Here is a 24,708-nt window from a genome sequence, read left to right on the forward strand (position 1 = left end):
TAATTTTAAAAGTATGATTTGTAAACCTGCAAATTAAACTCCACAGGCATTTTTAATTAACAGAATTTGTGTCAAGCGCTAAAATACTTAATCTGGTATAAAGTGTGATTCTATATATATATAGAATTACACTTTATACCCGATATATGCACTAATTTTTTTACCCTTATCCAGTAAATGATGAAAAACATGAAGTCATAAAATTGTTGTGGACAATGGGGCACCTTGGAGTCAAGAAGATTGAAGACCACAGCTCTAATCTTCAATAACACACAAAGCTGGTCCAAATAATAATAATAATGTCACCACTTTGACATCATGTCAAAGCAATATCAATTTATTTGTCGCATAAGAGTCACATTTTAAACACACATACATAAACATTTCATACATTTTAGGGGGGTGGGGATGCCCTTTCTTTCACTAGAGGGGTGTGACATTTTGTTCAGCCTTGTATTGCACTCCAGATAATGTAGTCATGGAAAAAAAGAAAAAGAAAAAAAATGAAGCTCATGATTCAAGCAGTCTAGTAGCAGAAGAAAAGAACAGACGTAGACCGCATTTCCAAAAACTTATAAAGTCCAAAACCAGGCAAGACCTCGACACAGTTCAGTCTGCACATCTCTCAAGAGGTCTGACTGGGGGCAACAGAACACACACCTCTATCGATTCAGTTCATCTAAGGAACGAGCATTAATGAATGTAGATTACACAAACAACTCATCTTTTACTTTAAATAAAAAAAAATCACTTTTCGAATGGATTAAACTAAAAATCAGTTCATGTAAGTCTATGGAGTACATACTTGGTCTGACCCTTATTAAATAAGGAAGTCGAAAGGCCAAACAGTGCAGAGGTACACTGGGGAAAACCATCATGCCCTTTTTTAATCCTATGTGCTGCAGAACAGTCTTACAGTTTTTTAAAGCATCTATTTGGCTTCTTGCAATCTCACTGTATTTCAAAACATTCCTTTATCCATAACGGCAAATAAGTATTGCATTGCACTTTGGTTCCCTAGTGCAAGGCAAGGACTACAGCCCAACTGGACTGCCCAGCTGTGTTTATGACAGGAAGATCTCGTTCCATAAACTGATGGCTTGCAATGTTATAAGTTTACTTTAAGTCTTGAATTAGGACAGAAGAGATCTTGACATCAAAAGACACAGGAAGAGTTCAGCATGCATGCCACTGATCTCAATTTCTCTCATACACACACACACACAAGCAGTGAGGCAGTGCTACTAAGATGGTTAAATGTGTGTGTGTGTATATATATATATATATATATATATATAAAAAATAAAAATTATAATAATAATAAATATATATATATATATATATACACACAGTGCTTCGGTGTCAGGTCCCCTTCTACTTTGTGTAGACAACTGTCTTCAGACAACTGTCGGAAAAGCCAAAAGACAGGTAATGAGGGAGAAAGGGCTGAGACGGGTGAAGTGCGGTCCTCCCTCAGGGGGTGTAGCGGTCAGTGTGTGGTCACTCGCAGCAGACCAGGCGGATGGGGTGGCCGGAGAGGGGAACATTGGAGCATTCGGCTACAGCCAGTCTTGCTGCTTTCTCACTGGGGAAGGTCACCAGTGCCTCCCCACTACGCTGACCACTCCAGTTATACAGCATGAGCACAGAGTCCGCCTGGAGCTACACCAAAAAGAAAGGGGGGAAAAAAATATATATATAAGCTTTTTTTTAATATATATATTCCAGTGGGAAAAAAAAAAAAAAAAAAAACCCACTGGCATGTATTACAATAAGGTCAGAAAAGGTCAAGATCATGCATACACACTGAACTGAATTGCTAGGGAGAGAAAGAGGATTGGAGATTGGATTAATCAAATCAATCAAATCACCTGAAAATGAATGAGTATATACTTAGGAAACCCTTTTAAAGGCAGGAGACTTGCAGTAAGTTCAGAACAATGATGCTACCCGAACAAGACATTCAAAGCCCAAACCACTTAGATTAGAAAGAAAGAGCATTATAACATCTGAAAGCTTCTTAAAACAGCAGCACATTGATCAATAAAGCATACTGGGACTGATTATGCAAAAAGCAGAGTGTGAAGATTTACAGAAGATATGAAAACAGAAGAGTATTAAGGATTCCACTTCTGATTGGAGGTCACCCCAGAGCAGTGGAAGTGAGGGGAGGAGTTAAAGAGTATTGTCCATGCACAAGCGATGGGTTCAGGTCACAGGGGCATCATGAGAGCTTACCTGGAGAGGCTCGCCCTACAGACAAAGCCACTCTTTTGGCTGAATCAGACTCCGGCCCTGATCACTCACTCCAAGCAAGCTGCTGTAATCTTCAGGAGCGTACTACAGCACAATGAGCCACAGTCAGTGCCACAGGCCTCACGTTACACTCACAACAATCAGCACTTCCCTAAACCACGTTCATACATGTACAGTAGTATGCATTTCTACTAGGGGTGTAAAAAGATATGCTCTTTTTTTATTATTAAATGGATGTAAAAAAAATATATATTTTGAAGAAATTAATACTTTTATTCAGAAAGGATGCATTAAATTGGTCAAAAGTGACAGTAAAGTCATTTATAACGTTGCAAAAGATTTCCATTTAAAATAAAAGTTCTTTTGAACTTTCTATTTATTAAAGAATCCTGAAAAAAATATTAAGCAGCACAACTGTTTTACACATTGATAATAAGAAATTTAGTTTCTTGAGCACCAAATCAGAATATTAGAATGATTTCTGAAGGATCATGTGACACTGAAGACTGGAGTAATTAATGCTGAAAATGCAGCTTTGCATCACAGGAATACATAATATTTCACAATAGAAAACAGTTATTTTAAATTCTAACCATTTCACAATATTACTGTTTTTACTGTATTTTTAATCAAATAAATGCAGCCTTGGTGAGCATATCAATTTTTAACAATGGATAGTGTGTGTGTGTGTGTGTGTGTGTGTGTGTGTGTTATACGCTACCAGTCAAAAGTTAGAATTCATTAAGAGTTATGTTTTTGTAAGTAACCCTTTTAATGTTAAAATGGGTTTTGCTGCTTAATATTTTTGTGTAAGCCAAGACACTTTTTCAGGATTTTCTTGATGAATAGGAAGTTCAAAAGAACAACATTTATTTGAAATAGAAATATTTTAGAAAATTTTTTAAGTGCAAGCAATCAATCTTACTAACATCCAAAAGTTTGGGTTATGATTTCCACAATAATATTAAAAAGCAAAAACCTGAATCAATTTAATTAAATCATTGTCAGATCACATATGTTCACACCCCTATGTCTACTGCATGTTTGAAAATGTAAAAAACTACAGGTAAATGAAGGAAAGAGTATTGAGCATACTAAATGTAGTTCATTTGCAAGGCTCTTCAAACAGATCTGAAGTGCAGTGCGTTATCATAACCTAAGAGGTGACACCAGTGTATGTCCAACCATACGCATTTAACACACCACCCCAATACACTGTACAGCAGAAATAAAAAGTATGCATCATACTGGGTTGCACATAAGATGTCCAAGCATGAATGCACTATAGATATGGAAAGAAAGAGGGGGTCCAGACCACCTGCCAAAAAAGAAACGCTTCCCGCACACAGAGGCCCGTAGTGTGCATTTTGTAGCAGAGGTTAAAAGCACACTTGGAGGGTGGACTGGGCTCGGATCCATTTCATCGGTTCAGCCAGGAATCAAACCTGAACTCGGCATTTGACACACGCGCCACTGTGCTACGCTTTGTGAACAGTGTTAGACGCACAGCTCAGAGTGTCACACGCCTTAGATGAGAGGGCAGGGGCGCTGCATGCTGAGCAGTTTTACCAACCCCACCACACAACAGAAAATAAACTAGAATATCTAGAAAATCTCCATGGCTATATATTTATATATTTTGAGAGAGAAAGCACACACAGACCCTTGCCCAAATCAAAGCATCACTCATTTCCATCTAACTCAACCCTCTTTCCTCCTCCTCCGAGTGCTGGTGTCATACCAACCTCTGACGTCTCCACCTAATCGGGTGTCAGCTAATGAGAGGACAAAATGTACATAATGATTCAGCATAAAAAAAAACAAGAAAGTACCAGGTTCCTGATAAAGTCTCAGGTGAGAGGTGTGCTGCTTAGGAAACCCTTTTGTTTTTTAACTCGAGAACCTGAATGAGTGAGTGAGTAGTGGAAATGAGGAGTCACCTGATATCCCTGAAAGAAGCCGAGGATGTCTTTGACCCCCGTGTAACTCACCGTGGAGGGAGAGACCGGTGGACTAGTCAACAGAGAGAGACGAGACGAGTTTGAGAGGAAAAAAAGGTTTTCCATAATAGAAAATAGATGCATTAACAAATCATATTATAACATGGATTATACATCCTGAATGGAGGAACTACATTTGAAGCAATTGTAATACAGCTGATTGACCACGTTTCAATAAGACTTACGAAGCAAACAACCATTCAAAAGTTTGGGATTGCGAAGTCTTTTTAATGTTTTTGAAAGAACTCTCATGGTCACCAAGGAAGCATTGATTTGCTAAAAAAAAATTCAGTACAAACAGTTATATTGAAAGATATATTACAATTTAAAATAAATGTTTTGTATTTGAATATTTTGTAAAATGTATTTTATTCCCGTGTTGGTAAAGCTGAATTTTCAGCATCATTACTCCAGTCTTCACGGTTACATGATCCTTCAGAAATCATTCTAATATGCTGATCAAGGAACATTTATTATTATCAATATTAAAAACAGTTGTGCGGTTTAATCATTTTGTGGAAATAGCTGATACTTTTCCACAGGATTCTTTGATGAACACAAAGTTCAAAATAGCAGCAATTTTTTTTTATTTTTTTATTTTTTTTTTAAATAGACTGAAATTTTAACACCTACAATGGTAGTGTATATTACTTGCTGAAACCATAGTTATTGTGATCGTGATTATTATTACTAATACATTTATATACTGAACATTGGTGTTTATCTTCTTTCTTTTTTTTAATGGAGATTATAAATATGCTAATGTTTAATAAATAAATTGCACAGCTAAATTTAACCCCACTATGTGCCACAGACAACATAACCATTTAACAAAGTGGCATGTGTAAAAATGAGGTAAATCTTTGCACAGATATGCGTCTTCTCCTTGTACCTGGGGTAGTAAGTGGTGTAGCTCATGTTCATGTTCATGTTCATGTAAAGCTGGGGAGAGTAGTAGGCTAAAGCAGGTACAGGGTTGTGTGCTGGGGCCTGTGGAGTTCTTGGAGTGGCCAGCAGGGGGGGCTGATACAACGCTGCCTCAGTGGGAAGCATAGCTGGAGTCGCAGGAAATGCAGCATATGTTGGTGGAGAGAGACCTGAGAAAGACATGACAGTGCTTTATTAAAAATAAATTTTCACCATGTGGGCATGCTAAATCTCTCTCACTCTCTCCCTCTCTCACACACACACACAGCTGACCTTGCAGGAGTGTGTGAATGTTAAGTATACTTAGCTTAGCTGGCACAGAGACAACTACTGTGTCCTCTGATGTATTGTGAGCACATACGGCCCATTCTCAAGCCAAGGTCAAACAACCAAATCAAATTACAGAGTAAACAGCCCTTCCTTTAGTGCCGCTACAGGCTTGCCCTTTCTAAAATGCCAAAATGTTGCACCTTTAGATCCGTGACAGAGGTGTTCACACCGCTTTCTTGTAGATAAACTGAAATCTAATCTCAAACAGCCCAGCTGATAGGAGCAGAAGAGCGCAGGTTGGAACACTGCAAACAGATCAGCATCTCTTGAACAGGAACAGATTACAGCTGCTTGCTCACCCTAAATACTAACCCAAATTCACAGCGCAGTTCATCTTATCATGCGGTTTCCAACAAGCATTTGACAAAAAAAAAAAGAAAGCTCCATAAAGTAGCAGACTGCCTCTTACAGGGCAGTTTGCAAGGAGGCGGCGAGAGGCCGCTGCGGTTAAGCGTTCCACCCATCAGCACAAAGCTCATCTCCTCAGTGGAGCACTGGAACACCTCTACATAACGATCCTTCATCATCTTCTTGTGGCACTTCTGAGCCATCATAAACGCACGGTCAGCTGACTTCATCTGAATGAAGGCATCACCAGAGGGTCGACCCTAAAAAGACAAACCCCCCAAAAAAAGGGTCAAAGGGTCATTCTAGAAACACCTGATGTTTCTAGTTTCATTAAGTTCCTCTGTCACCTGTTGGTTAAGGACCATGTGCACCCCATGTGGTTTGATATCAATGGTATGTTCTCCCATAAAGTCCAGGATGTCCTCGATGGCGGCAGTGTACGGCAGACCTCTCAGCCTGATGCAGTCTCGCGTGCTGCCGGTGGTGATGAAGGGTGACGTGGCTAACACGGGTACAGACACCATCTGAGGCGGAGGAGGAGGAAGTGTGGAGATCAATGGAGTGGACATGTAGCGATTCAAAACCTAGTTTGAAGATACAAAAGTAGGTCAAGAAAACAGCAATGAAGAAAAAGATGTTGGTTTCATACAAATGTACGGCAGCTTTTTTTTCCTTTTTTTGCTCTGATTAAATATAAATCATCTGTACCTGTTGGACCTCAGCTGCAGTACTGCGGAACAGCTCAATGTATCTCTTGCCCAGGATCTGTTTGTGCTTCTTCAGGGCATTCTGGGCATATTCCTCACAGGCAAAGAGAACAAATGCATCGCCTGTGGGACGTCCGTCTGGGTACTTCACAAACAGAAGCCCCTCCGTCCCATCCGTCACCGGGCTCTCCGGGCCCAGGAAGCCCAGAACATCCTGAGGAGTAGCAGTGAACGGAAGCCCACGCATTCGGATTATCACTTGGTTTTCCTTAGAAAGAAACTGAGCTACCTCATTGGACGTGCCTGTCAAAAGATGAGGACATTTAAAAATGGCGAGTGGTAACAATGTCAGACAGACTCTCAGCTGCTGTAAAACCTTTCAGCAGACACACCCACACGCGCTGTAATGATATCTCGGCAGGCCGCTGTTCTTTTACACCTGCTGTGTGTGAGGCTTTTCAGAGGCTGCTGACCCATCTTCCTCCCTGAGGGAACGGCCCTGTTTCTCTGTGGCCTGGCCAGAGCGGGGGGCAGGAGGAAAGGGGAATAGAGTTTCCCCCTCTACCTGCCCTACATGAGTCAGCAAGCGGAAGAGACTCACAAAGAGTCTTTCATTCCCACAGAGGGGGTAAAAATGAGGGACTGACACACACACCTGGGAATAGTGCATGGAGATTTACTCTACAAATGGAAAGTGTCTGCTCATATTACAACTGAAGACTTCATGTAAATGACTCACCTCCTGCAATCTTCAGAAATTCCTCCCCAGTCGCTTTATACACCTGAAACAAAATAAACACAGTGTCATAGGAGTGGACTGCATGCCTTTGATTGTATATAATTGTATTATTCAGATTGTGAAAATTAGGGATGGGTCAAGATGGTCACTTTGTTAATTACTTATGTTGATTATGATATTTTTCAGAATTTACCTTTAAAATTAACAACAACAATACTTTAAAGGGAATAAGCTCAGAGATGCAGCTTCTTTAGTATGCTGTGCTTTAGCATGATATTAGACTGTCAAAGTAAACTCTCCAAAAAGTGGGGTCTCTAAATTTGTTGCATCAGACAACTCAAACACTAGTCGGTTATGACAATATGTAGTTTCGCACAAGCCTAGTATCCATTTAATTTGTTGCATATAAGAATCAGAACTGTCTCTGATTAAAAGGGAGTGTTGTTGCACAATGCATTTTTTTAGATCAGTGTTGCGAATCAGCTCATGGGGAAATATGAATAATTAATCATAACTAGTTATAATTAATTATAAATATTTAGGGCTCTGTTCACAGACAACTTGGCACCCAGTATGTTTATTGGGTGAGGGGTCTGTGAACGTTTGTTAATCTAATGAATAATTGATTTGTTAAAGCAAATGAAAAATTGTGTTTGATTGGTCCAGACGCTACATCAGAGTAAAATAAAGCATGGTTTGGATGCTTTGAGGAGGTGAACTTACTTCAATGTATCTGTTGCCCATGTGGTGTTTATGTCGCTCGAGTGCCATGTCTCTGTGCTCAGAGTTTATGAAGCGCACCAGAGCTTCCCCATTCCTCCGGCCCTGAGCATTTAAACACAGTGCAACGCCACCTCTGATACAAACACACACCCACAAAAATCAAACAAAGGCAGAGAAACAACACATTTAGTATGCATCCTTTAAAATGTACTCGTTATGATAAATCAGCTTGGACATTCCACGTAAAGCTACTTTTCCACTAGTGAAAGTCCTGATGTAAGATTTGGCTAGATATGCCTTTAAGGTTTTTCAGAGTTTTGCATTACACTGTTAATGTGTACTTAAGGGTCTTTTCTGAGTGCATGCACCATGTCATTGCGAGTGTGCCTTTCAGTGTTAAGCTGAGCTGTAATCTCACTTGGCAATGTTGAGGCCCTTGAAGAAGCGAGCGATGTCCTGATCAGATGACTGCCATGGCAACCCACGAGCTCTGACGACCGTCTCGCTGTCCACAGCTTCTGTCTTACTGCTGGAAGCCATGCACACACACAGGAAACAATCATTCATGCTTAGCAGCATTCTTATGGGCGATGACCATAGTCAAACAGTCTTATAATGGGAAACCCCACAGATGTATTTGAAAACTTATGGTCAATGTCATCAGCTCTTAAAGTAAGAACATTCTGGACAGCAGTAAAAGGGAAATTCCTCACTGCTCAAACAAACAAAACATATCAGAAAAAAAAAAATCAAACTATGACAAATATGAGTAAATACCATGCTCCAGATTCAAACTTGTAGTTTACAGTCTCAAAAGTGGAGAATGTGTGATCTACAAAGAAAAAAAACTCAGTTATTATGAGATCACATGATCAGTTGTGCATAACAAAAGCAAATATGTAAGGTTTTATCAGTATATAAACTGCACGGATCAATCCACTGTGCTGAGTGACTCACTGTAAGGCTCAGTCAGGAGGTGCAGAATTAGCAGAACCATGTTCTTCGCCTCCCTCATTCCGGCCTCCTGCTCCACCGCTGCAGGAATACACACATCTGACAACAATGTCAAGGTCATATGCATATGTGAATGCACATATTCCTACCAAAACAGCTGAAAATGCTGAAATCGTATTATAATCCTGGGCCCGTATTCATGAAAATTCTTAGTGCAAAGAGTTGCTCCTAATGACAAAATTCTAAGAAAATTCCTCTTAGAATTAAAGAAAAGATCCTAGTAAAGAAGAAAGTAATTCAGAAAGCATCTTAACCCTTAAAAGAGCTCTTAAGGTCCAAAATTGTTAAGAGTACTGACGAGGACTTTTAAGAGGCTTAAGAGTTTCTTTAACAGTGGAGAAAATCAACAAAAAGTGAAGAGCGAGAAGAAATGCATTGCACACAATGCATGACACTACACATTAGATTGTGCAGTGATCATGTTTGTGACCGATATTAGAGACAGACTAACATCTCCGACACAGTTTAAAAATGCCATAGGGACAGAAATGAAAGCAATCACTACATTAACTATGGCCACGTTCACATTGTCAGTTTTAGGAATTGACAACCGCATTTCCTTACAGGTGTGAGTCTCGAAATGTCCCGTTCAAACAGCAGCTTATAGTAGCGTCTTGAATACTGTCTGTATGAATGGGCAACGAGAGTCAAGCCCATATATGAACTCGCATCCGACCTTTCTGCATCTTGCGCATGACATTGCATTTGAGTCACGCACAGAACAAAAAACTGACAGAAACTGCTCCAGTGAAGAACAGTGACTGGATCTAAAACCTTTAGATGATGTACAGCTCATTTCTCCGTCGCCGTAACCAGTGTTGGGTAAGTTACTTTAAAAAAGTAATTAATTACTTATTACTAATTACATCATCAATATTGTATTTAAATTACTTTTATAATTACTCTGTCTGAAAAGTAACTTAATTACTCAAGTAACTTAATCATTTGAATCGTTAATTACTTCATAAAATCCCTATAAACCTTGATGCATAGAAATTAAACTTAATTATTTCAGTTTGAGTTAAACATGGAATAGTTTAGCCTTTTAGCTTTAAAACAACTGTAATACTTAAGCATTTTAATAAAAAAATTTAACCACCTTTAGTTAACAAATATAATTACTCTGCAAAATATCCAAATAACAAAAAAGCTTAAAAGTAAATTTAAGTAATTTTTATAAATGTGCCAGAAGAAAACATTACTGGTGCATCTTGAGATAAAACAATGGTATTTTAAGGTATGTCAGTGCAAGTTTCTTTCAGTTAAAACAGCTCAGAAATGTATTTAATCTGGGACTAGACTTCAGCCTTGTCTGTGAAACCAGGGGTACATGTATCAAGCTGTAAGCATTAAACTTTTCAAAGCAATTAGTACTATATTTCATACACACTGACATACGGTACATGTATACAACAACATATCATAGCATATCATATTTCAGCATATTTTACTCTTTCACACATTTCAGTTTGGCAAGATAGGAAAAGCACAACTAGTAAAATGCGTACAAGTTTATGTAGCCTAAAAAATAACATGTTAACTAATGTAAGAAATGATCTCCTCCGCTGAATAAAGCCGTGTCAGATCGCGCTGTTCTTCTGAGGTAAATTCCGGCTTATTCCTCAAGTCTTCTTCCAAAAACAATGACAAGTAGATGAATCTTGATTTTTTTAATCTATTTTTTGTATCTAGGTGACAAGGGCGTTTGCGCACAGGTATGGCTGCAGATAATGAGCTCTGAGACTGGAAAGACTGTACCTCGCTTTAGTTTTTTAGTTTAGATTATTACATAATCAGAGAATATTCGTTTTTGATTTGAATTGGTTAATTTAAAAGTAGACACTTCAATTTTTCTATAGACATATTTCTCACATCTGTGTGTGAAGTATTCGCCGAGTTTAGTTTCGTTTTTGTGACGCGTTTCAGAAAGAAGTTCACGGAGAACAAAACAGCAGAAAGCGCACCCTGTTTTTGTTTTGTTGATTTTACAAAAGCACAATGTTTTGTTGAGATCCTAGTAAAGAAGAAAGTAATTCAGAAAGCATCTTAACCCTTAAAAGAGCTCTTAAGGTCCAAAATTGTTAAGAGTACTGACGAGGACTTTTAAGAGGCTTAAGAGTTTCTTTAACAGTGGAGAAAATCAACAAAAAGTGAAGAGCGAGAAGAAATGCATTGCACACAATGCATGACACTACACATTAGATTGTGCAGTGATCATGTTTGTGACCGATATTAGAGACAGACTAACATCTCCGACACAGTTTAAAAATGCCATAGGGACAGAAATGAAAGCAATCACTACATTAACTATGGCCACGTTCACATTGTCAGTTTTAGGAATTGACAACCGCATTTCCTTACAGGTGTGAGTCTCGAAATGTCCCGTTCAAACAGCAGCTTATAGTAGCGTCTTGAATACTGTCTGTATGAATGGGCAACGAGAGTCAAGCCCATATATGAACTCGCATCCGACCTTTCTGCATCTTGCGCATGACATTGCATTTGAGTCACGCACAGAACAAAAAACTGACAGAAACTGCTCCAGTGAAGAACAGTGACTGGATCTAAAACCTTTAGATGATGTACAGCTCATTTCTCCGTCGCCGTAACCAGTGTTGGGTAAGTTACTTTAAAAAAGTAATTAATTACTTATTACTAATTACATCATCAATATTGTATTTAAATTACTTTTATAATTACTCTGTCTGAAAAGTAACTTAATTACTCAAGTAACTTAATCATTTGAATCGTTAATTACTTCATAAAATCCCTATAAACCTTGATGCATAGAAATTAAACGTAATTATTTCAGTTTGAGTTAAACATGGAATAGTTTAGCCTTTTAGCTTTAAAACAACTGTAATACTTAAGCATTTTAATAAAAAAATTTAACCACCTTTAGTTAACAAATATAATTACTCTGCAAAATATCCAAATAACAAAAAAGCTTAAAAGTAAATTTAAGTAATTTTTATAAATGTGCCAGAAGAAAACATTACTGGTGCATCTTGAGATAAAACAATGGAACTGACATATTTTAAGGTATGTCAGTGCAAGTTTCTTTCAGTTAAAACAGCTCAGAAATGTATTTAATCTGGGACTAGACTTCAGCCTTGTCTGTGAAACCAGGGGTACATGTATCAAGCTGTAAGCATTAAACTTTTCAAAGCAATTAGTACTATATTTCATACACACTGACATACGGTACATGTATACAACAACATATCATAGCATATCATATTTCAGCATATTTTACTCTTTCACACATTTCAGTTTGGCAAGATAGGAAAAGCACAACTAGTAAAATGCGTACAAGTTTATGTAGCCTAAAAAATAACATGTTAACTAATGTAAGAAATGATCTCCTCCGCTGAATAAAGCCGTGTCAGATCGCGCTGTTCTTCTGAGGTAAATTCCGGCTTATTCCTCAAGTCTTCTTCCAAAAACAATGACAAGCAGATGAATCTTCATTTTTTTTTATGTTATCTATTTTTTGTATCTAGGTGATGAGGGCGTTTGCGCGCAGGTATGGCTGCAGATAATGAGCTCTGAGACTGGAAAGACTGTACCTCGCTTTAGTTTTTTAGTTTAGATTATTACATAATCAGAGAATATTCGTTTTTGATTTGAATTGGTTAATTTAAAAGTAGACACTTCAATTTTTCTATAGACATATTTCTCACATCTGTGTGTGAAGTATTCGCCGAGTTTAGTTTCGTTTTTGTGACGCGTTTCAGAAAGAAGTTCACGGAGAACAAAACAGCAGAAAGCGCACCCTGTTTTTGTTTTGTTGATTTTACAAAAGCACAATGTTTTGTTGTTATTGTCAGTGCACACAAATAAAAGTATACCATTTATAGATTTGATTGATTTTAGTCTTATCTGTATCTGGGTATTTTAGGTCCTTTTCTCTCTTATCAGGAAAAACAGCAAGTGAATGCGCCGGCACGCAGAGGGTTAAAGACGCTGCATTCAATTTTAGCTTTAGACGATAAATTTAGATTTCAAATTCAATATTGATTTTAGAACTGTTGAAATTATTTACAGTATGTAACGCAAATACTTTATAAGTAACTGAAATTAAATTACCTAAAAATGAACCGTAATCCCTTACTTTACTTTTTTCAGTGGATAACGCGTTACTTAGTAACTTACCCAGAGTGAAACCACACATGAGCGGCTCTCTTGCACTGTACTACAACTAGTTGTACAGTTCATACTGCGCTGTACTTGTATTTATACTTGTATTGCACTAAAAAATGTGGTGTTTAACCGGAGTACGGTGGTGGGGGTGCTTGACGTGTCAAACACTAGAAAAGGGTGCATGCTGCAAAAAGTTTGGGAACCACTGCCTTAGAAGAAAACATTACTGGAGTGCATCTTGAGATAATACTTGAGATAGTATTTTAAGGTATGTCAGTGCAAGTTTCTTTCAGTTAAAACAGCTCAGAAATGTATTTAATCTGGGACTAGACTTCAGCCTTGTCTGTGAAACCAGGGGTACATGTATCAAGCTGTAAGCATTAAACTTTTCAAAGCAATTAGTACTATATTTCATACACACTGACATACGGTACATGTATACAACAACATATCATAGCATATCATATTTCAGCATATTTTACTCTTTCACACATTTCAGTTTGGCAAGATAGGAAAAGCACAACTAGTAAAATGCGTACAAGTTTATGTAGCCTAAAAAATAACATGTTAACTAATGTAAGAAATGATCTCCTCCGCTGAATAAAGCCGTGTCAGATCGCGCTGTTCTTCTGAGGTAAATTCCGGCTTATTCCTCAAGTCTTCTTCCAAAAACAATGACAAGCAGATGAATCTTCATTTTTTTTTATGTTATCTATTTTTTGTATCTAGGTGATGAGGGCGTTTGCGCGCAGGTATGGCTGCAGATAATGAGCTCTGAGACTGGAAAGACTGTACCTCGCTTTAGTTTTTTAGTTTAGATTATTACATAATCAGAGAATATTCGTTTTTGATTTGAATTGGTTAATTTAAAAGTAGACACTTCAATTTTTCTATAGACATATTTCTCACATCTGTGTGTGAAGTATTCGCCGAGTTTAGTTTCGTTTTTGTGACGCGTTTCAGAAAGAAGTTCACGGAGAACAAAACAGCAGAAAGCGCACCCTGTTTTTGTTTTGTTGATTTTACAAAAGCACAATGTTTTGTTGTTATTGTCAGTGCACACAAATAAAAGTATACCATTTATAGATTTGATTGATTTTAGTCTTATCTGTATCTGGGTATTTTAGGTCCTTTTCTCTCTTATCAGGAAAAACAGCAAGTGAATGCGCCGGCACGCAGAGGGTTAAAGACGCTGCATTCAATTTTAGCTTTAGACGATAAATTTAGATTTCAAATTCAATATTGATTTTAGAACTGTTGAAATTATTTACAGTATGTAACGCAAATACTTTATAAGTAACTGAAATTAAATTACCTAAAAATGAACCGTAATCCCTTACTTTACTTTTTTCAGTGGATAACGCGTTACTTAGTAACTTACCCAGAGTGAAACCACACATGAGCGGCTCTCTTGCACTGTACTACAACTAGTTGTACAGTTCATACTGCGCGTGTTTTGTGTGAACGTGGCTGTACATTAACATATTTGGCAACTGGAAAAATGCAACTTTGTAGCAGTGATGATTTGGGTCTGTCATAACCTTCTACAAGCAAAGTGATCACACAAACAATTACAGCACTTTCAGAACCTTATTGTGTCACTGTTCGTTTCCTATCAAATGTACCTTAAGTACAACATTAACAGCATGGTAAATAAAAAAGTAAGAATATATATATATATATATATATATATATAATGTGTGTGTGTGTGTGAGAGAGAGAGAGAGAGAGAGAGAGAGAGAGAGAGAGAGAGAGAGAGAGAGAGAGACGCGTTTCAGAAAGAAGTTCACGGAGAACAAAACAGCAGAAAGCGCACCCTGTTTTTGTTTTGTTGATTTTACAAAAGCACAATGTTTTGTTGTTATTGTCAGTGCACACAAATAAAAGTATACCATTTATAGATTTGATTGATTTTAGTCTTATCTGTATCTGGGTATTTTAGGTCCTTTTCTCTCTTATCAGGAAAAACAGCAAGTGAATGCGCCGGCACGCAGAGGGTTAAAGACGCTGCATTCAATTTTAGCTTTAGACGATAAATTTAGATTTCAAATTCAATATTGATTTTAGAACTGTTGAAATTATTTACAGTATGTAACGCAAATACTTTATAAGTAACTGAAATTAAATTACCTAAAAATGAACCGTAATCCCTTACTTTACTTTTTTCAGTGGATAACGCGTTACTTAGTAACTTACCCAGAGTGAAACCACACATGAGCGGCTCTCTTGCACTGTACTACAACTAGTTGTACAGTTCATACTGCGCGTGTTTTGTGTGAACGTGGCTGTACATTAACATATTTGGCAACTGGAAAAATGCAACTTTGTAGCAGTGATGATTTGGGTCTGTCATAACCTTCTACAAGCAAAGTGATCACACAAACAATTACAGCACTTTCAGAACCTTATTGTGTCACTGTTCGTTTCCTATCAAATGTACCTTAAGTACAACATTAACAGCATGGTAAATAAAAAAGTAAGAATATATATATATATATATATATATATAATGCGTGTGAGAGAGTATGGTAAAACAGGAAGGCTTATAATAAACCCTAAAGCACTCTTTTCTTACTTCTTGGGACAACCAACCAATCACAGTCTTCTGTGACTGTGTCATACGTAGCAACGGGTCAGCCCCGCCTCCTCGCTAAGATGAAAGTTTTTGTCTTTTCCTTGCTGAGAGTTGCTCTCAGATTGGTCCTGAATCGCTCTGAAGCTAAGACTCCTACATAGACATTTTTAAGCTAAATTAGGAGCTTTCTGAAAGGATTCTTCTAATCTTTAAGAATACGGGCCCTGCCCCTGATCTTTAAATACTGGTATTTGAAAAAAATCAAAAATACATTTTGGACCACCGCTTTCCACAAATAGCACAGTAAAACCCAAAGCATATGCAGGATACAGTCCAGCATGGAGGTCAGAGTGAGATCTTTGACAGGGCCTGCGTTGGGGCAGCATTTGTGAAACTCTTTCTTCAAGTCCACAAATGTGTAGAAGCACTCTGGCAGGACTAGATTCTACAACAAAACACACTCAGACAAATGAGGGAGATGCTCACTAGAACATGTTTAGGAGGAGCCTGAGGGAAGGGCAGAGGAGATCAAACAGTAAAAAAGAGGGAAATGGTAGGGAATGAATGGATTGAGGGCACTTTAATGTCTTCTGGAGGAACACAGCATTCCTGTAAAGATTATAACATGTTGCTGCTAAACAGATTATACCACAGACTGACAGCTAATTTAGAAATGTCAGAAGAATACACACACACCTAGGCTTTTCCTTTTCAGTTTTCAATAGCCTTAGTTAAGGGTGGATTAAATGCAAATACTCAAGGATGACAGTGTGTTTGGACTTTGGAAGGAGGGTGTTACCTTTTTGGAGGCCTCAGGGTGCAGCACCTGTCGGATAAGCAGTGGTCCACCCACACAAAGTGTGTAGGAGCTTCTGCCCAGAGACTTCAGTTCAGCTGACACCGACTGATAAAACTAGAGACAGGAACAGAAACAGTGAAAAACAGAGAAGGAATGGCGCAAAAATTTATTATTTCTATTCTAAAACACCACAGCATTACACACAGGTAGGTATTCGATTCACTTCCCTTTACATCTACACCGTTGAGAAGGATCAGTGAGAATTTTTTTTTTTTTTTTTTTTTTTTTAACTAAAAAACAAAACAAGGTTAAGCTTAAACCACTGAACTTTCTACTACAACGTCAAGGGCAGCACAGAGGACACCCACATTATGTAGTAATATGTACACATGCTGCTCTGTGTGCGTGTGCTTTCTTGTTTTGAAGACTAAGCAGCTGGTCAGACTGGTTTGGTGAAAATACAGGAAGTGAGCAATGGCCGTTGCAGTCATTTCAGATAAAGTATTTCACATGACCAGAGAGATAGATGACAAAACAAATGAAGAACAAAAACACACCACCTGCTCACTCACAGCTATAGGGGCTCCCACATTCACCTGTTTTTAAGCAAAAACATGTCTTTAATGAACTATTACAGATGTTTAGTAAACTTATCCATCTCTGCATCAGCCAACAGCAGTACAGGCTAACCACCACGACCATGACACGACAACAGATTTGAGTGCTTTATGATGTTCACATGAGAGTGGCAAACATGGAAATGAGAAAATGCAAAGGAGAACATGTCTCACACAAGTCAACATGAAAAAGAACGTGTTATTAAGGGCGGTTCTTGCACTACAAATTTAAAAAAGTGTAGAAAATGTTTTCCCTCAAAGTGCTAGCAAATTTCACAAACAATTGCAAAGAAACCGCAATCAACACAATTAAATATGGAATTCTGAATTAGAAACACTGAAATTGTATTTTCTTATTCAATGTACTCCAATCATTTTTATTTTATTTTCAATTTTGAAAAATCACTTTTAAAAGTGAAGGCACTGAATGAAGCAGAGTTTATATTATGCAAGTATATAAGATGCATGTTACATTTACATCAGCAAAAATAACATGATATACAGTTTCTCTGATATTAAAATTACTTGTGATGTAAGATTTAGGTTATACCACCTACATCAACAGGTTTTTTTTGTTTTTTATCAAACTAATTAAACTAATACAAGCTCAGATCAAGAGTTACGAAAAAAATTGTTTAACTACTAACTTAATGTGATGAATCAAACATGACATTTCTATGATTTAAGTCAATCTGCAGTGAATTACAACAGAGCAGGAATGACCAGAGTCTGAAGAAAACCGATAGCCCCTTTATGGCCTAATTTTCCTATCATTTGGGCGGCGCTGATAACAAGCAAACGTTGCCTTTACCCAGAGCAACCAAAAGTAAAAGCAACCAAGACATACAGTAGCTAACAAAAAGTTCAAAAGATTAAGTGCAACATACATAACCGGACTAATCTACAAGCTGGCAATATTGGAGAATTTGAGAAATAAAGCAGTATAAAGCTCTCAAACCATTGAGAACAACTGAAGGCAGAACTGCAGCACATTCAGCTACATTCCCATCACGCTCTTGGACAGCGACATGCTGTTTTTCCACATATCCTGTCCATCTTCATACCTCATGCAAATACAAGGCTTCAGTTAGTCATTAAGGGCTTAACTTTGTAAATACCTGACAATTCTGAAAGAATAATTCAAGAGCTTCACATCTCATTTTAAGTAATCTCAAATAAGGCTTGAGTGGTACACAGTCACAGTAATAATAACACAAACACAAAATAATGCATTCACTTAGCGCTGCACTTGTTACAGGGTTTGTGAGTGTGTGCACTTGTGTATTGTGTATTGTGCATTCATGGCTGTTTTCACAACACAACCCCGCCTTGCACAAATTAGCAACTGCAATAATTCAGTGCAAACTTAATTTCTGCTACACAAACATTCTGCGAAAACACACTGACACACCCTGTGCCTACACACAATTAGACAGGGGAGATCAAACTCCAGGAAAAAAAGCTAGATATGAAGGGTAACATTTCACTGGCTGGATATGAAAATTCTATAAAAATAAAACTTTTAAAATTTGATCCATTTTTACTTTAAGCAAAAAGACAAAATCAGTAAAATAGCCACTCCAGCATTGAGAAAAGGCGTTTGTATCGCTAGCATAAGACACACAAGATAGTTAAACTTGATCGGAGTTTCAGTTTTACATTCTCCTCTGCCACCGTCAGTGAAAGTGAGAGAGAAATTTGATCTTTGGCATGACAATCAATCAGTGTGTCCTGCTGAGCCATGTTTGATCTATGTGTATGTGTGTGTACACAGAGGCCGAATTCCAAATGGCACTTTTGCTCCCTTGAAGAAAAGGGATGCAATCTATAGGGTCATTCAAAATGCAAGTGAGCAGCAGAATCCCTCTACGAAAGCTCGTTCCTTAAGGCTATTAGTAAAGTGCACTTATGGTGGTCACTTAAAGTTATTTTGCCGTTTATGATCACATGATCCCGGGTGGCAAGCTTTTACCATTCATTTTAAAACCTGTGCATTTTATATCTAAAATTGCTTTTGTACACCAAACAACTATCAGCAGAAAATATTCCTTCCATATATTACTGTTCAAAGGTTTAGGTTTGATAAGATTTTTTTTTTTATGTTTTTGAAAGAAGTCTTTCAGTAATACAGTAAAACAGTAACATTGTGAAATAGTATTACAACATAAAATAACTATTTTCTGTTTTAATATATTTAACTGATGGCAGAGCTGAATTTTTACCAGGTATTACTCCAGTCTTCAGTGTCACATGCTCCTTCAGAAATCATTTGGTGCCCAATAAACATTTCTTATCATCAACATTGAAAACAATTGTGCTGCTCAATTTTTTTTTCTCCGAGTTTTACTGAATGATAATGACATGTGTCTGAAAAATGTACCAAACGCAAACACAAAACAGTCTTGCCCTATACTCACTTTAAGCGTTCTGCCCTCTAAAATTAGTAGGGCATAGTGATGCTTACTTTTGAGTAGAACTCAACCTGTGTGTTCGGGATGAAGTGAAGTGAGAGTGTCTTTAGATAAGGTAACAGAATGTGCCGGCTGAACTACCAGGATGTTTAAGCAACAGTCACAACCGGATTTGATTAATCCATTCTGTATTCACTTTATACAATGCTGTAAAAACATGAGACCCAAAATCCATCTAATTCATTTCTATAAATGACCATTTTACTGATGGGAAGTCTTTCTGAGGCTGAAACGTGTCACTCATCCTTTCATAGAGGCATTTGCCAGAGCTCCCCCTTCACATTGACAGTCTGTAGAGAAATAAAGCTCTCTGCTCATCACTCACAGGTACTGACACGCTCTTGCCAGCCTGCTGTGCTTTGTCAGCGAGCACACAGAAGAAAACACAATTTCTCTAACACACCCTGTGTCTCTCAAACACACCCAATATCATTTTCTCCCACAAACACACTCATGATCTCACAGACACAGTAACAATTTTATTGTGCTTCAAGTCTTTTCTCCCTCGCACACACACGGGTGTTAGCACCTCACCATTCCCACAGAGTTAGCATCTAAAAGCAGGTGCAAAGCCAAAGCGAGTCACCCAGTGAGTGCCAGCAGCTATACATTTTTCCCCCCCTACGTTTCACTTTGGATGCCACTTCTCAATACACACAGCACAGATCAGCCGCAAAAGCTCAGAAAAAAAAACTCACTAAACCCTCCTAAATACCTGTTTCCTAACCAAGACACAATTATGAGGACAATTTTATCAACCAGTGAGTCACAACAGTGAGAAAACTGATGTTAGTTGTGTCACCATTCCATATGTAGGGGACAGGGGGACTTGAATGAATCTTTCACTGAAGATAACAGGTCAAAGTCCTGAGTGAGAGCCCTTCCCCAAACCCCTCACTGTTCCTTATAGGGCTGGGCGCTATGATGTTAAATATTGTGGTGACAATATAAAGTGTTTAGAGATAGATTGCCACATCATGGTATGTGAATATATTTACGCAGGACTGCTTCAAGTTGACACATATGAGTGATAAAGAAACATGAATGAGAAAAAGTGCATGCTTGATGTTGAAGAGTTAAGCACAATAAGCCACAAAAAGAACTAAAATGCAGTGCTTGCTCTTGTAGCTTTAATAAGAATCAGTGAATATATAATTCATTCAGTGAAGAATGTGCAGTTTTAATTTACATTTGATAATAAAATTTCTTACTTGAATGCTACTGTTAAATAGATCTACTGTACCTGGAAAAGTTAAAGCACTCTTTTTTTATTATTTGTATCTTTCTTACATTGTATCCTATTGTTTGTAATTTGCTTTTTGATTTGTTCTTAACAAACATAAAACAAAAACAACTATATTATGATTATATCTTAGTATATGATAAATAAAATTACTCCTATCATGAATGATTTTGGTTGTATCACCCACTTCTAGTTCCAACACCTGTTGGAAGTGGTTGTATTTCTTTGAAAACAAAAAGGAAAATTAATTGAACTGAACCAATGGTTTGATAGAGCCTGTCTTTCTATCTATCTCTCTGAAAGGTAGGCAGGGAGAAATTGATTTCACTAGTTAATATTTACAGAGCCCCCTGGGGATAGGCTATGACTGAATCAAGATAACATGCCACCACCTGAATGCTACAAAGATATGCAATAAAAAAAAAATGGGAGAAAATGTATTAAATAATCATTCTTTAATGGTTCTAATTTGTACTTTAATAAATGTAATATATATAAATTCCAACAAACATCTAGTCCCAGAACTGAGCTTAGACTTCAAGCTCTAAATATCTTTCTGTGGGCAATAATGAGAGGGTGTCCATTATGAAACAGTGGGGGGTGGAAACAGGTTTACCAAGCACAAACAAATTCTCTCTGCGTCATGGTTGAAAAACACGTTTGGTGACAACTGTCTTTTGCCAAAACATACCTGCAAAACTCAGGAGCAACCCGAAACTGTATCCTGCTTGATAAATTAGCCTAACATGGATAGCAGAAGAAAAGGAAAACAGGAAAATCTCTCTGGTTCACTCTTTTTAATTTTAATCCCACTCTCTACTATTCTGTTCATCTCTCTGTATCCATATCACTCTTGCTCACTCTCCACTCACTGACATTTATGGTTCTCAGGTGGGTGCATTCGCAGGTAAACATTCTGTCTTCCAGATGTCTGCTTAACACATCAGTCCACAACAAGACCAGACCTGCACTCTCCTCTAGAGCAGAGCGTCTGTGCCTTCCTTCCCACACCCAAACCACACACACACTCGCACGCATTACACACAGCAAGCCACTTAAAAATCAACCCAAATCTGACAAATGCTCAATCATGTGGACAATATCAAAGACTTGCCTTATGCTGACACACAAAAATTGGAGACACTGCTTTATATGTGACTTTTAATTGACTTTTAACTAAATGACAAAAACATTCCTAGGCATCAGTTTGAAAGGCCATAATATACACAAACAGCTGTAGAGATGCATGGCTCGAGAAAGAAACGCATGGCCTCTCACCTGCTGCAGGACGCTCTCCAGCGGCTCGGCCTTGCACAGCTCCTCCGCCGTGAGCCCGGTCTCCTCCTTGCACTGCTCCGACAGATCCGCACTGTCCGGCTGTACTAGAGTCCGCTTAAGCTTGCCCACCTGTTAACAACATCATCTCTTTCAATGGGCCTCGCAATACATCTCAAGCGGGTTTTCTCATCGGCACGCCCTTTAACACACCTGGCCGTCGAGAACACAGACAGTGTTCTCCACGCGCCTATGCTGTCTAGATAGGCAGCTCACTGGGTTTGACACCGGGTCACTATGGCGATGATGATTTTATCTCAGGCAGTGTGTTTGTGTGAACGCAAAGCAGACACGGCAGGGTTACTGACCTACAGGCGATGACACGCACCAAACAAGGCACGCTTTCGTCTCTCGTGGCTTGAAAAGACCACATTATAATGCTCGAATCACGTTGTCAAACAGATCATCAAATAAAACAGCTGCTGCTTGTAATGTAAATCACAATGAAAACTCTCTGAAAGCGCTCCTTGTTAGTGAATGTCAGCCGTCGAGGTGGTTTCTAACACTAGCATATTACTAGGTGGGTAGTTTAAAGTAAGAGACCTTACAACAGGGTCAAAAGGTCCGTACCTTATTCTCATGTAGATCCACAATTTGCCACACCAAGAGAATTAATTCCCTTTCATCCGACCCCAGTTTACCCCCATTTGCACCAGCTGTTGCCCCAAAGAACACCACCAGAGTATCACTGTGCGAAGCCATCAGGGACCACAAGGGTAAAAACTACAATTAAGAGCAAAGATCAAATAAAACAGTAACACGAGGGTTCACCTTTCTCCAAGAGAAGCAAACAAAAGAAACGGAAATTCAATTGAAGTACACGAGAAAGGACAGAAGATTACTTCAGGAGAAGGACACGAGAGAGAGTGCGGCACGAGACTCTACCTGTTGCAGTACTTGTGCTCTCTATCCAGAGTTACTGGTTTGACTGGTAAAGAAGGCAGAAAAAGGTCCTGGTTCGTCTCACGCTAACCCCATATCAAGCCCTGAAGCCTTTTCTCGCGGTCTCGTTTTTTCTTGGTTACCTGGTTGTGGTTCGGCCTCCCTGTTTGGAGTAAATCTCCCGGGGGAGCGCGTTGATTGGCTGGTTTGTAAAGGTGAGGGCGGGGCGTATTGTATGTAACCCGTTCTGATTGGTTTATTATGCGCTAGGAAGTAAGAGAGAAGAAGAATTCATTTGTCCTGCTTTGCTGCTACACACCTATACAGACGCGCCGTTTAATATATACGGGTTTATCTATGTAAAAAGATGCACGTACGTTTAAAGAAATAAACTTTGAAAAGCAAACATACAAATATGCTTAAAATTATACACTCGCACAAGATTAGGACTCCGTGATATCAGCTCCCTGAATAAAAGCTCTAATAAAAGTTTTATTTTAGATGTGGCCAGTGCGCTTCCATAAACTCTCAAAAACTGCTGATATTCGTTTCTGCCACTCTCACTAGACAAACACATGGTCTCACAAAACTAAGTTTTAGACTATTGATATTAATTGTGCTACACATAATATCAATGATTGTGATAGTTTATTCTGGTCATGTAGTTGTTTATGCAGTTATGAAGGGGCAGTTTGACTGGCACGTTAAACCACCCATCACACTTCACTTCTTTAATGTGCCGTTTATGGGCGGGTCATAAACTAACTGAAAATAGAAATCATTGCACTTGCAACTACAACCTGACTAAATATTCTGAAATATCTTTTTAGGATTCGATGCCAGGAACATTGTAAACTTTGACAGAGTTGCCGCGATTAATGTCAAATTTTGATGTTCTTAATATAGCCAAATCATTTTTTTCCTTCAAAATGTAATGTTTTTGATTGTTTAATCCGTTCATCTTAAAGGGGTCATATGATGTTGCTAAAAAGAACATTATTTTGTGTATTTGGTGTAATGAAATGTGTTTATGCGGTTTAAGGTTCAAAAAACACATTATTTTCCACATACTGTACATTATTGTTTCTCCTCTATGCCCCGTCTTTCTGAAACACGTCGATTTTTACAAAGCTCATCGGTCTGAAAAAGCGAGGTGTGCTGTGATTGGCCAGCTATCCAGTGCGTTGTGATTGGCCGAATACCTCAAGCGTGAGACGGAAATGTTACGCCTCTTACCATACTGTGATGATGCCCTGTCAGGCCGGAGTGATGATTCAAAAACATGAAAACCCCTGGTCCTTTGCTGGTTTATGAAGGTGGTATGCTGGTTTGAGCTGATCCTTTGCTGGTTTATGCTGGTCCTTTGCTGGTTTAAGATGGTCTAGCTTAAACCAGCAAAGGACCAGCTTAAACCAGCTCAAACCAGCATCCCAGCTTCAAAACATACCTAACCAGCATATGCTGTTTTTTTTCAACACGGCAGGATAGAGTGAGCGGTGGCCGGAGGCCTAGAGTGAACGGCGGCGGGCGGGCTTGCGGCAACCACATGTGACGACCCCGGGCTGGACTCCGCTTCGTCCACGGTGAAAGCCGATCCGG

General features: G+C 38.4%; 1 protein-coding gene and 1 long non-coding RNA gene across 6 annotated transcripts; one reads left to right on the forward strand and one right to left on the reverse strand.

Moving 5' to 3' along the window:
- The first annotated feature begins 152 nt into the window (after positions 1-152).
- Positions 153-14,865, forward strand: LOC107664386 (uncharacterized). Its single transcript, XR_001631448.1, has 3 exons — positions 153-1,263; positions 6,457-6,464; positions 14,854-14,865. It is a non-coding gene; the product is annotated as an uncharacterized LOC107664386 (long non-coding RNA).
- LOC107664381 (epithelial splicing regulatory protein 2-like) lies at positions 1,328-23,276 on the reverse strand. Of its 5 annotated transcripts, XM_016454935.1 has the most exons (17): positions 23,113-23,276; positions 22,798-22,950; positions 22,171-22,299; positions 16,562-16,675; positions 16,093-16,207; positions 8,988-9,083; positions 8,808-8,862; positions 8,449-8,559; positions 8,031-8,163; positions 7,308-7,350; positions 6,570-6,871; positions 6,209-6,445; positions 5,923-6,121; positions 5,149-5,353; positions 4,197-4,269; positions 2,239-2,340; positions 1,585-1,662 (listed from the first exon to the last, which is right to left on the reverse strand). In XM_016454935.1, exons 2-16 carry the CDS (start codon positions 22,927-22,929, stop codon positions 2,254-2,256), a joined length of 2,031 nt encoding a protein of 676 aa, XP_016310421.1. In that variant the 5' UTR covers positions 22,930-22,950; positions 23,113-23,276; the 3' UTR covers positions 1,585-1,662; positions 2,239-2,253. The 5 variants fall into 5 exon arrangements, with proteins under 5 accessions (XP_016310420.1, XP_016310418.1, XP_016310419.1 ...); XM_016454934.1 differs by lacking the exon at positions 2,239-2,340 and having other exon boundaries at positions 1,328-1,662; positions 8,449-8,556; XM_016454932.1 differs by lacking the exon at positions 2,239-2,340 and having other exon boundaries at positions 1,328-1,662.
- Positions 23,277-24,708: the final 1,432 nt, after the last annotated feature.

The sequence above is a fragment of the Sinocyclocheilus anshuiensis genome, unplaced genomic scaffold (assembly GCF_001515605.1).
Source record: "Sinocyclocheilus anshuiensis isolate Anshui unplaced genomic scaffold, SAMN03320099.WGS_v1.1 scaffold307, whole genome shotgun sequence".
NCBI classification, from domain to species: domain Eukaryota; kingdom Metazoa; phylum Chordata; class Actinopteri; order Cypriniformes; family Cyprinidae; genus Sinocyclocheilus; species Sinocyclocheilus anshuiensis.